This window comes from Bacillus rossius, chromosome 7 (genome assembly GCF_032445375.1).
Source record: "Bacillus rossius redtenbacheri isolate Brsri chromosome 7, Brsri_v3, whole genome shotgun sequence".
Taxonomy (NCBI): Eukaryota; Metazoa; Arthropoda; class Insecta; order Phasmatodea; family Bacillidae; genus Bacillus; species Bacillus rossius.
In genome coordinates, this window is record NC_086335.1 from 54,047,698 (window position 1) to 54,061,086 (window position 13,389).

The 13,389-nt window shown below is 42.4% G+C and overlaps 1 protein-coding gene across 2 annotated transcripts in view; it reads left to right on the forward strand.

Moving 5' to 3' along the window:
* Positions 1 to 13,250, forward strand: part of LOC134534038 (tektin-3-like) — a 27,410-nt gene extending 14,160 nt beyond the window's left edge. For both annotated transcript variants that reach the window (XM_063371995.1, XM_063371994.1), the window contains exons 3-9: positions 1,647 to 1,898; positions 3,047 to 3,279; positions 4,848 to 4,957; positions 8,111 to 8,259; positions 9,995 to 10,217; positions 11,371 to 11,525; positions 12,878 to 13,250. In XM_063371995.1, the coding sequence (XP_063228065.1) occupies positions 1,647 to 1,898; positions 3,047 to 3,279; positions 4,848 to 4,957; positions 8,111 to 8,259; positions 9,995 to 10,217; positions 11,371 to 11,525; positions 12,878 to 13,088 (1,333 nt within the window). In that variant the 3' untranslated portion in view covers positions 13,089 to 13,250. The remainder of the gene's footprint in view (positions 1 to 1,646; positions 1,899 to 3,046; positions 3,280 to 4,847; positions 4,958 to 8,110; positions 8,260 to 9,994; positions 10,218 to 11,370; positions 11,526 to 12,877) is intronic.
* The last annotated feature ends 139 nt before the right edge of the window (positions 13,251 to 13,389 follow it).

Here is a 13,389-nt window from a genome sequence, read left to right on the forward strand (position 1 = left end):
CAAAAAAAAAAACTTTTTTTAATTTCTCTTAGTAATTGTAGATACAAATATTAGATGCTTATTTTTTTTTAAAGATTTATATATTATTTTATATATCAATTAACTTAGACATATTTGCAGGTGCTTATTTACTAATTGGCCAACTGGGCATTTGCCCAGAGCAACAGTTTTTAAGTGGCAGTAGAGTTTGAGGTGCAAAAAAAAAATAACACATAAAATTTCAGGGACAGGAAAAATAAGTTTTTTAGCATACAGTAATGATTTGATTTTCAAAAATACATGTCAAATCCTACAATTTAAAGCACAACTGAAATACGTGTAATATACTCCGCACTTGCCATAAGAAAAACTGAAGAGGAAGGGACAGGGACGTCGGAACAGGGGGGGGCAGCAGGGGCGAGTCTCCCCGTGCTGTTATGCATGGGGGGGCGAGAGTAGCATTTCGCCCCCCTCCTTTTCCCACAATAAATGTTTGGTCCTAGTAGTATTTTTCTCAACCAGTAGTTACAAACGTTGCATTGGTGATCACATTGATTAGAAAATCATATTTATTGACATTAAATTCCAAGACCGAATCTAAGGGGTAGATCACATTGGTTAGGTTATTTGTCACCCACTACCCACAATTTTTTAATCCATATTTAATACATACTACATCATCAAATTCTTGGAATGGTATATTTAATATTTTGGTTCGGAAACTCATTAAATAGCACAATTTTGCATCTAAAATTCCAAATTTTTCCGGGACCCCTCGCTCTAGGACTGAGGTAAGTGTGATACATCTTTTCGCCCCCCCCCCCTCCCCCCCCCCCCCAAATCATGAAAACGTTCCGACGTCCCTGGGAAGGGAAGATGCCTTATCTGCTCAGGGCACTAGCTGCCTGAAATTGGGGTCTGCATGTTTGGTACGCATCAGACCTTTTTCCAAGTTTTATAAAAATCAAAACGTGAAAAACAGTTCCAACAATGAAATTGATACAGCAAGTCACATTAATTTGCACAGGCAGCACAATGGTACAATGGTATCCCTTTCCTGTATGACTTCTAAACATAATCTGTGTGTGTCGTCTCTGGAAAAAAAAAACTCTCAACATTGTTTACAAAGAAATTCTTTACTTATGAGCAGTACGTGTTAGTATGTACATAATTTTTTTAAAACACCGGATACTTACCAGAACTTGACTCTTTCAAGTACCTACCTATTAAATCTAGATGATGCCGTATTAGTACTACATTGCATCCGTGCGAAGCCGGGGCGGGTAGAAAATAAAATTGAATTTAGATACCTAAGAAATTTTTGAAAAAATTGGATATTAACTTTTTTTGTTATTTTAAAAGTAGATATTTGAACAGAAACTATTTTTTTATATTGTTGTATAATTGAACAATTTATTAGCATGTAATTTATTCCTAAACACGTGATTTTTTTTTTTTAATCTTATGTTGACCCAGTAAGGCAGGCTCACGAGTTCCTCTTCAAGATGCCGCAGGGGACAGCCCCCTTCACGGCCCCGACGGTCAGTGGCGGAAGCAGAGGGTTGGAATGGGGGAAAATTGGTGTAAAACACTTTGTCCAACGTACACAGCTGCAGGGGCGCCTGTGTCCTGTACCGCTCCTGAGTCGTCCCGGGGGGTTCCCGCAGGCCGAGCCAGCCGGCGACCAACGCCCTGGTCGACCCGTGCTACACGCCGGCCGGCATGGCCACGGAGCCGCTGCGCTTCCCCAACCTGGTGACGGGCTTCGAGCGCAACCCGGGGCACGCCGCCCGCGCCGCCCTCTACACGCGCTACACGCCGTACGAGTGGATGCAGAGCAACATCAGCCACTTCAATGAGGCGGACACCAACAGGAACTACGCTGAGAGGCTGCGCGGGGACGCAGTGCGCGTCATGAGGTGAGCACCGTTGATCAACGGCACACGAAGGAAGGAGAAGAGATATATATATATATATATATATATATATATATATATATATATATATATATATATATATATATATATTCCCCCCCCCCCCCCTTTTCCACCCCGGTTGCAAAATCCCAAACAATCTGTCATTCCCATCAACAAAATGAAAGAATTTTAAAGCACACAGCAGACAAAGAAGTTCTATCCCCCAACCCCCTCTCACGAAATGAAATTCTTAATACGCTCCTGCCGTTTATGTTGCCTTCCTTCAGAGTCAAAGAACTATACACACAGTAAAGGCTCTTAAATCTTGCATACACAGTTCAATAACACATTTAAAACAAGTAGTAAGCATATTTATGGTAAGGAAAAATAATACAAATGAGCGTTACTGTTGAAAAAAAAAAATGGCTCTGAAATCAAGTTTCAGCTCAGCAGTTAATTTTAACAGATGCCGAAAACCAACTGAAAAAATCTGAACGCAAGCTGATTGTTCGGTGCCAGATCACAGAATTTACCACGCCCAACAATGTTGAATTGAGGGCCCCACCTACCTGGGCACACATACGTTGTGCATAACTACAGAAGAATCCGCACGGGAAGTGCTGTACCATCCACCATACTCCCCAGACTTAAGCTAGCTTGTGACTTTGACTTGATTCCTAAGATGAAGGAACCACTTCTTGGCATTCGCTTCAGAACTGTTCCAGAGATTCTTTACGCAGTAGACCGCTCTATTCGAACTATCAACACAACAAGCGCTGCTAAAGGTATCCTACAACTTCCACGTAGCTGGCAGCAGGTTGCACACAATGCTGGTGACTACATTGAAGGACGGTAAAACTTGGTAACATGTACCTCTTTTGTATCAGTTGTAAATAAATAATTGCCACTATTATATTTCCAACCCACAAATTTATTTACGTTTTACTTCTTTTTACAGTTTTGTTTATAGCGACAGATAAGAAGGTAATCACTCAAGGCAAATACTGGGGTGGTTCTGTATCAAAAGTTGTAGCAATTCCTTTGCCATATTCCCTTAATATAATAGTAGTGCACCTAAATCTGTAATGACCTGGCTGTCAACAAGATATGAACTATAATAATTGATGCCACACGCTTGTGACTGCGCACAGAGAGACGGACGAGAAGACGGCCACAGCCCAGCGGGAGTCAGGCCGCCGCCTCGGCGAGCGCATCACCGACCTCATGTTCTGGAGGAACGAGCTGGCCACGGAGCTGGAGCGGCTGGTGGCGGAGACCAACCTGCAGCAGGACAAGCGGCGCGACCTCGAGAAGGCCATCCAGGACATAGAGGCCCCGCTCAACATCGTGCAGGAGTGCCTGTACCACCGCGAGAACCGGCTCGGCAAGTTGCGCCCGCTCCCGACTGGCTGAGGGTCCCAGCCCATCATCAGCTCCGTGTGTCGTTAGAGACGGAGACGGTGAAGGCTGGTGAGATTAGAATGCTTTGAATGGCTGTGGGGGGGGGAACGGGAGTACCCTGAGAAAATCCCTCTGGCACACCTGCAACGCTTCCTACTTGCAGGAAATCAGTGTTCCGATTCCACCAGAAATCTAACCTGGGTTGAACTGCATCGTTCGACTTACCTCGAATGCACTAAATATTGCTCGAGTCACGCGAACTTTGTCGAATGGGGTGTTTTCCTATGCTGTGATGCATGTCTGAGATCGAACTACAGTTTTTATTTGGTGGTGCCATTTGTGAAATTGATACTTTGAGGTGGTGTCTCCCTTTTTTTGCACCATAAAAACATTTATTTACGTATTATGTGTTGTTTTTCTGTGTTGCTAATTTTACCAGCAATCCTCGACTGCTCGGCGCTGACTGTTACACTTTTTACCAGTAAACATTGTGTTTTCTTTTTTTTTTCCGCAGCTTAAGTCCTTACGTAAATTTACAAAGTGTTCAGAGCTTGTCTTGTCGGGCAAACGTCCCCACACACACAGTGGCGGGCGCAAGGGGAGGAGGATAGAGGGGTGATGTATCTAACTCCCCCACGAGTTTTGAAGAAAAAAAAATTCGCAAAATATCAGTGAAGACAGTATGTTACCACGTGAGCAGCCACACGTCGCCTACCGCTACTACTGCACGCCCATATGTCAGTATGTTAGTGTTAATATGTATAGTAATGTAATAGTGTCTATATGAATATTTATGTTCCAATTACAAAAAAAGTTTTCAGTGCACACACACACACACACACACACACACACACACACACACACACACACAAATAACAGTCAATTAACGGAATTTCCCACAAAGAGTTTTTCGTAATTTACGCCCGGTTGCAACATTAGATATCCGTGTTTCGTTGTAAACAAGTTGAACATTCACGTAGAAGACAAAATAATGTTTTTGCTGAAGATTCATTTGTTTAGTTATGTTTTTTATATATTTAAATTATTATCGTTGATTCTTTTTAATGTACTTTTACATGTATTACTAGGGACAGGCATTTTTCGCGAAAAGATCTGAATACTTATTGTTATTAGACTGCAACACGGTATACCCGCACCTGTGGTTCCTTCCTTGTGATTGGCGGCCTTCTACGAGAGAAATCGTTGCCTTATTTGACCGAGCCACTCAGGACGCGTTTGCTACCACACTGAATCACTGTGATTGGTGTTGTTGCAATCGATATGCACCTGGGAGAAACTCACCCAATCACGAAACACAGATGATGCTATAGTTATTTAACTTTCACCTGGTCTCGAAATCAATTCGCGAAATCTGCAGGCCCCTATGTATTACATGTAACCAAATATTATATGTTTTATGTTTTTTTTCTCCTCTCAAAATCCCCCTCCCCCGAACCCACCTCCCCCCCCCCCAAAAAAAAAAAGAAAAAAAAAAAGGAACTATTCCCTGTATTTGCCGCTGCCCACAATGTCAGTTCCCGTGTGTCGCAGGCATCGACCTGGTCCATGACCAAGTGGAGCAGGCGCTGCTCCGGGAGGCGGAGGTGCTTCGCTGCTGCCAGGACCGCCTGAAGAAGCAGCGTGAGAGCGCTGTCGCCCAGGTTCGCAGTCCCCCGGCGCCACTCCAGGAGGAGGCCCGGTTCCAACCACCTTCCTGTGCGCCGATCTCCGCGCACAGGAGCAAACACAGGAGTCTATTTCACAGTGGCTTTGTCTTCCAAACGCTCGTAACTAGAGACCGGAAAAAAATCCGCGAGTTCAGTGACCTCCAGGATAGACTCCACGATCCTCTGCCTACTTGGAATAACGGCGCCGGGCCATTGGGTGCTGAATTTTGAGGCGTCTCAAGTTGGTTAACTTGTGATTGGATCACTTTTTTTTGATCGGTTGTCTCTAATTGGCCAAGAGTCCTGCATATTTACAGTGAACCAATAGCAGAAGCAGCACAACGGTATAATTATTTGAATTTTAGCACATCACGAAATGAACCCGCGAATTTTTCCCGGTCTCTACTCATAATTATGTTGCAATTTGACAGCCTGGAAGTTTTACTCTACAAATTATCCAAGACATCATATAAGCACGTATTAAGAAGTGGGACTGGAAAAAGCACATCCGGCACAGAACTTCAGGCTGGAATATAGCCACGTATTCTTCCCTCTGGTTACAACCCTACCTATCGATGTAGGGAATGCTTCCCATGTATGCATTTTAAATTGCATTAAGGAAGGGGTGGGAGATGGAAAGAGACAGCTAGAAAATCAATTGTTAGAGACCTGCAAAATTCGCGGTTTTGATGGCCTTCAGGATAGACTGCACATACCCCTGTACACTCGGGCAAATAACACAAGTTCATTAGCTGGCGACTTGTGAGTCGTCTCAGCTGGTTTGTCTGTGATTCAATCCTTCTTTGGTTGAGGGTTTATAACTGGTTGAGATTCATCCAGATGAACAGTAAGCCAATAGCAAAATTATCTAAGAGGTATATGTGTTTGAATTCTAGCCTATCACCGAATGAATCCGCGAATTTTGCAGGTCTCTAGCAATTGTATTAGGGTGTCACCATTTTCATTTCCAGATATCATTGCGTGAGGACAGCTTTTCACTTTATTTTCGAGACCCAAAATCTGAGTTTGGTTGTAAACAAGAGTGGTGTCAATTCTATTTTACACATTATGAATTCTTAGTAACATAAAAAGGTTGTGATCGAAGATTTCATCAGGTATTCATTTATAGAAATAGCCCTAGGCAGCTGGTGTCTCACCTGATTAGCTTTTTTTGGTGTCATTCCTCCATCAGACCTTGCAAGTCTCCATGCCACTCACAGGCCAGACAGTCCAGACACCCACCTTTGTCAAAGATTCCGGGTATTTCATCATTTCATCTCCATAGCCAAAACATTAGAAATAGCACAAACCGACACAATTGTGAGCTTCGATGTTCAAAGCATTTTCACCAATGTGCCTGCACCAGAAACACTTACTGTAATGAAGGCTAAATTGGCAAACAACAGCACCCTAAATGAAAGAACCGACATACCCATCCCATCACCTCATGGGACTTATCACAACCTATTTTCAGTTCAAAGACAAATTCTACACACAAACAGATGGGATCACAATATGCTCTTCACTTTATCCTTTCATGTCTGAAATTTTCATTGAGAGTTTTCAGCAGGGGGCACTGAACATAAACCGACACCCCACCTACAATTTGACTTCATTACGTTGACAAATCCTTTCTTGTCTGGCAATATGGACATGAAAAGTTAGAGTAGTTTGCAAATTTCCTCAATTCTCTCAGGCCATCTATACAGTTTACATACAAAATCGAAAAAAATGGGAGCCTTCCTTTCCTAGATGTTGGTGTCTCCAAGGAAAAGTGAAAAACCACCACCAAAGTATACAGGAAACTGATACATACAGGCTAATACCTACATTTCAGTTCCAACTATCCAAGCACCAAAACTGGCATTATTCACACTTTAATTAACCAAGCTAAAACTATTTTTTGTGACAAGAAATCAGTTTCTGATGAACATAAACACTAAAAAAGATGAACTCCTAGCAAATGGTTACCCATGTGAAATCCATAATAAGCACAAGATATTCAACAAATCTCACATAACTCAACAAAAAAACAGCCAAAACACCAAGTTGTACAATAGTTATCCCATACGTCCGTGGCCTCTTTGAAAAAATAAAATGGTTGGGTAGAAAACACAGAATAAGAACTGTTTTCAAATCAAATGCATGATCACCAGAGTAAGAACAATATAAATAAGGATGAAAATCAAAATTCTAGTCTTGCTGAACATGCCTGGGGAAAGCAACTCCACTCATAAAGATAGAACACTCAATTAAAAGCAATAAAAATGTAATCAGTTAACAGAGTATTGAATTTAAAAATATATATTTAGATACTTTTAATTTAAATATAAACTAATTCACCACAAAAACAACTGCAAACAAACAAGCTTTGCAATCACAGTTCGTGAAACAACCATTATGAATGTTTCAAACTTTCAACACCATAGTTAATTATTTTTATTTCTTGTAAATAATTTTATTTTTGACACTAGGCACCTAGATTATTATTCGATGGTTATATTCGAGATAGTCTCTAGAATTCTGATTCAAGATTCGGATTCAAAAAATTTGGATTCGACCCATTACTAATACTTTTCAAACAGCAATGACTTTACTTTATGCTTGTGTAAAAGTCTACTGGTATCTTATAACAGGTGCACTGGGTTCACAGTACATTCAGGATCAAAATCACATTGTTTACCCACAACTACTGGCTTATCTGAATTTGGACCTCTGTTCTTGGTTGTATGTTCCGTTCCAGGTCATTATTTTACTTTTACGTTTCACATGGTTAAACTGACTTTTTGAGTGGCTTAACTTTCAAATAATTATTTATTTCATTATAAATTTATATATAATATATATAAGTAGTATACATTGGTTCCTCTGCAGAGTGGGTTTTGGGTGAGGAGCTGGAGCCGGTGACCGCCATCTTGGATTGTGGCATCATGGCGGCCATCCGGATGACCTTGACCTTTAACCTTGACTTTGACCCCTGCCGCCATCTTGGATCATGTCACGGACGCCATACTGAAATCGAACGTCCCACTCCCCGAATGTGTTGCACTTCCGTCATCTTGAATTCTGACATCTTGTCTGCCATCTTGTTTTTAAAAACAACCATGTCCATACTCTAATACGTTGGCACGATCAAATATGTTTCAGTTACGCAATAACCGGGCTTCACAGCACGAACTGGAGCGTGATTTGAAGTCCAAAGAAGCTACCCTTGGCATCGACAACATGTGCCATCAGCTAAACAACTTCTCGCGTGGAATCAACTACTATGGAGGCATCGAGAAGTTTGATAACACGTATGTTGCGATGAAACTACAATATGTATGTTTTCAAACATTTTAATGGACGTGAGTATTTAGCCACCCATTAGTAATACCAGTGTGCAGTGGATTTGTCAGTATAACAACCAACATAATTATATAAAATTTTTGATATTATGAAAATAGCCCAGTCATAATTGAAATAGGTATAAAACAATGGCATAGGTTTAATAAAAATAATGAAATTTTTATTCCTTACATATTAATCATTTACAAAACCAAGGTGGAATTTTATTTAACAATGGAGAATATTAAAAATTAATATGTGTTTATTATGTTACCATTACATTGTTTAAAAGTGTACATCATCTTTCTGATTATTATAGCAATAATGTGTTTCACTCACTATAACTCAATACAGGGTTTTTATCTTTAAGGTTAAACTAAAAACAATCATGCACAAATTGTTAGCAGTTTCAAAGGAAAAATATTTTCTAATCAAGCTCTTCACTCACTTTTGACAGCCCCGGAAAATGGCATAATCCAGGTTGTCAAATGCCCAGGCCACTGAACAGCGCACTGGGTTCCTTCCGTAAGCTATCAAACACCTATCCTGATCATTGAAAGGCATCAGAACAATGAGCATTAAAAAAATTTTGAAGAGTCTGTATACACATTTATTTATTTCATTTTGTTTCCAGTGTGTAATTTTTTTACACTGGAGTAATGTAAAATGGGTGTTTTAGAATACATTTAATTTCTGTAAAAAAAAAAAGGGCGGCAAAAAATATTTCAAGTGGCACACACATTGCCGTTCAGAGTTCACATTATTATTACACTGAAAAATGACAGGGTCATCACACTTACAAAGACGCATGTTCTAAACAAAAATACTGCCCATTGGATGAATATTCTGCATAGCAGGTGCCGCGGTGGTCGGGCGGCCAGATCCCCCCCCCCCCCCCCTCCCGGACCAATGTGACCTAGGTTCCATCCATTCCACGTGAGATCAAACCTGGGTTTTTCAGAAGTAGGAAATAGGGTTCTGTAAACACTGTTGTTTTTTTTATTTGAATCATGAACATTACACATGCACGCGCGCACATACATATGTACGTATTCCCTTCCCCTCTTTCACGTGCTCTCTCTCTCTTTCTAGCTGGTTTATTTTTAGATTCTCCCTTTTGCCGATCACCACAGCCCGGTGGCAGACAAACACGTCATTTACTGGCGCCGGCTGGGTAGCCACATGACAGGCGCGGCATTTGTGGCTTAACGACGCAGTTCGTTTACACTTACACACACTGCCGAGCTATTTTAACTAACAATTTATATTTACACGCGACATATTTACTAAAACCAAACACAGGCTAGTTATTTAAAAAAAAACATAACCAACCACAAAAATGCAATGTTAATTTTTTTTAGCCTAAAATGGAAATTTTGCACATGGGATGCTGTACATTTAATTAAACAAAAATTCGGCATAAAATCTGCAACCCGTACGCGGGTAAATACGGTAGTGTGAAATTTAACCTACTGTAATACAGGAAACGGAGCTGGAACGAAAACCTAAACTAACACTGAACTCTTAACAAACTTTAAAAAAACTAACAGCGCAGCAATGCGACACGGTAGCCGAGGTCAAAAGCCCGGATCCACCCACCTGGAAAAAAATATGAACCCGAGCAGCTTGATTTGTATCGGATTAATAGAATGTGCTGAATTCGAAGGCTGTGCCGACAATCGACCTGTAAACGTCGCCCTGCAGGATGAGCGTGCCGGAATCATGGGCAGAGAACACCAATCGCGTTATCCAGCGGTCGCAGAACGAGCGCGCCAAGTCCGCCCAGCTGCGCTCCGACGCCGACAACCTGATCAACAGCTGCGCCAACGAGATCTGGGACGCCTGGAACACCACCAACAGCGCCCTGTCGCGCCGCTCGTCCGAGACCCTCGAAGCCAAGAGCAAGCTGCAGATGCACCTTCACAAGGTACAATTTCCCCAAGTGTCTCTCCTAGGTGTTCGTGTCTCCAAGGAAAAGTTAAAAACCACCAATAAAGTATACAGGAAACTTGTACATACAGGCCAATACCTATATTTCAATTCCAACTATCCAACAAGCACCAAAACTGGCGTTATTCACACTTTAATTTACCAAAGCTAAAACTATTTGTTCTGACACGAAATCAGTTGCTGATGAACACAAACACTAAAAAGATGAACTCCTAGCAAATGGTTACCCACGTGAAATCCATAAACCATCATACAATATGCAACAAATCTTCTTGGGTTCCCAAAGTTCTTGAAATACTTTAGTTGAAGTCATGGACATAGATCCCGGGAGGGCCAAAAGGGCCCAGGCCCCCCGTGGAATATAAAAAAAAAACGCCACTCTGAGGGGGCCCGCTTGCGCTTGCAAAATCTTAACTCTGAAAATGGGAATGATAAAGGTTATCTCCTTGTGGTACACAAATAACTACAAACTGGATGAAAACAAACCCACTGCTTGAAAATATTTCCTCTTTCCCCCCTGCCGCAAGAATTGAAATTTTGCATATGCTCCCGCCAGGGAATACATATAGTTATCCATGAAAATGCTGGGTTATGTTGTTTCATGTTTCTAAAGTGATGTTAGCGAAATTTCATTTTCAGGCACTTGCTCCGCCTCGACCAGGGGCACAACAACAAGGGGTCAAGGGTATTTTGCCCCCCCTCTGAAACCCTGAAGTGGGGGCAAACGGGGGCAAAGAAAAAGCTGTGTAATCAATTTTTAGATAATAAAACTGCTTAAATAGCACTATTTTCCACCTTGAGATACAAATTATCCCGGGGGAGGTCCCCCCTACCCCCCGCTTCAATAGGGGGGGGGGGGGGGATTGATGATTCTTTATAAAAAGGTATATCCCCCCCCCCCCCCCCCCCTTTGGAAATTTTGTTGTTGCGCCCCTGGCCTCGACCAACATTGCATTTAAACCCTGCTTGTGTGCACTTGTCACATTCTACGAGTTACTTTTTCAGTTTCACCCGAGAATCTCACCGATTTGGTTCACTTCATCTCTCGACACACAACAGTCAATTATTTTTTTGTTTTGTTGCTGGAAGGGGACACAAAAAGGGGAATGACGTTGGCGTTGTCGCGGCAGGTGCAGCAAGAGCTCTTCGACGTGGAGAAGAGCATGGAGCTGCTGCGCAAGGCGATCATGGACAAGAGCAACCCCATGAAGGTTGCGCACACCCGCCTCGAGGCGCGCACACACCGTCGCGAGATCGAGCTGTGCCGCGACCCCGCGTTCGACAGGTCAGTCTTCTGGAAGTTCAAAATCAGCGCAGCCATGCGGGCACGTATCCGTGAGCGAACGTAATTCAATGCACGGTAAGTGCAAATGGATATTGGTGACCCCTCTTAAAAAATTTACATCTCGACCCTAAAAACTTAAAAAATCTCGCCACTTCATTCAAGTAAACTTACGATGTACCTTGCCAATTATCTTGACGTTTAAACACAACACTTATCAAGAGATGTTGGGAAAACCGAAATCAGAATGTCTGAACCAAAATTTTAAACCTGGGTTATCTGGAATGTGAGTCCATTGTTCAACACTGCGTGACTTCGCTCCATGGTTCAACTTAAACAAAGCCCATCTCACACAATGATCCAAATGACAGCATATGAGAGCAAGTAGTTTTGATATTATTAATGCCTTCTTGGCAGAAAAATAAAAACCCCCTGAAAATATGCCAAATTACTCAGATTAGCTGGAATCCAAAGTATGTACAATGAAATCTGTTACACGTTATGTACCTGAAAAAGATAAGAACCCAACATTTTTGATGCTTAATGGTACTTTATACCTAAGTGTTGCTAAATAACAGATTATATAGGCATCTGAAAATACATATTTTAAATGTGAGAAATCCTACCCAGTGAAATACTTTGTTACAAGGTTATGTTAGCATGATACTGAAACTGGGTACCCTAACCCTTAACGAGTGGCAGGATCCACCCCTAGCTCAACTTTGACCGAGGCAGTGACAAGCTGTGCGCTGTGATCAATACTGGCCTTGACTGATTTGTGATTGGCTGTGACTGTGGCCAGTACTGACCATGACTGACTGGTGACTAGCTGTGGCCACTACTGGCCATGACTGTTGTAGTGGCAAGTAATGGTGGTGGCATGACAGATACTAGCAGTGACTGAAATGTGACTGGGGCAGTGACTGACTGTGGCTAATACTGACTTTGACGGACTTGTGCCTGCCTGTGGCTTATACTGACTATGAATGACTTGTGATTATGTCCGTGACTAGCTGTGGTGTGGCCAATACTGTGACTGGCTTGTGACTAACCATGACTGGTTGTGGCCAGTATTGGCCATGGCTGTGACCAACACTGACTGTGAGTGACTTGTAACTGTTGGCCAATACTGGTTGTGACTGACTTGTGACTGCAGCTGTGGCCAGTACAAACCATGACTTGACACGTGACTGACTTGTGACTGTGTCCATGACTGGCAGTGGCCAGTACTAACCGTGACTTAACTTGTGACTGGCCATGGCCAATACCGGACGCGGTTGACTTGAGACTGTGGCCAGCACCGTCCGTGACTGCGGCGGTGGTCGGTAACGACGGTGACCGACCCGTGACTGCAGGCTGGTGAAGGAGGTGCACGAGATCGGGGACAGCGTGGAGCACCTGCACCGCAAGCTGCTCGAGGCGGAGGCCCAGCACCAGCAGCTGCTCAAGACCAAGAGCAACCTCGAGTCGGAACTGCAGGTCAAGGTCAACTCCCTGTTCATCGACCGCGAGAAGTGCCTGGGCATGCGGCGCAGCTTCCCCATCACCGCCACCATCAAGTACTGAGCCTGCCTACGCCACCTTCCCCGTCTCTAGCACACCGTACTTGTACATCATGTTAAAAATTACGAGTTCTTGAAGAGTTACTTATATTAATGTTGACTTATATTGTATTTATGTGACAAGAGGCAAATATATACCACACTGGCCTGACAGTGTAAAACTCTCTATTTATACACTAAATTTTTCCATTATGAATGTGCAAATGTTGACCTTAAAAATAGTTAGTCATGCAACAAGTCAAACTAGATCTTTCTAAATACTCTAAACCTTCGGTAACAATTTAAACCTTCAGCGCTGGTCATCC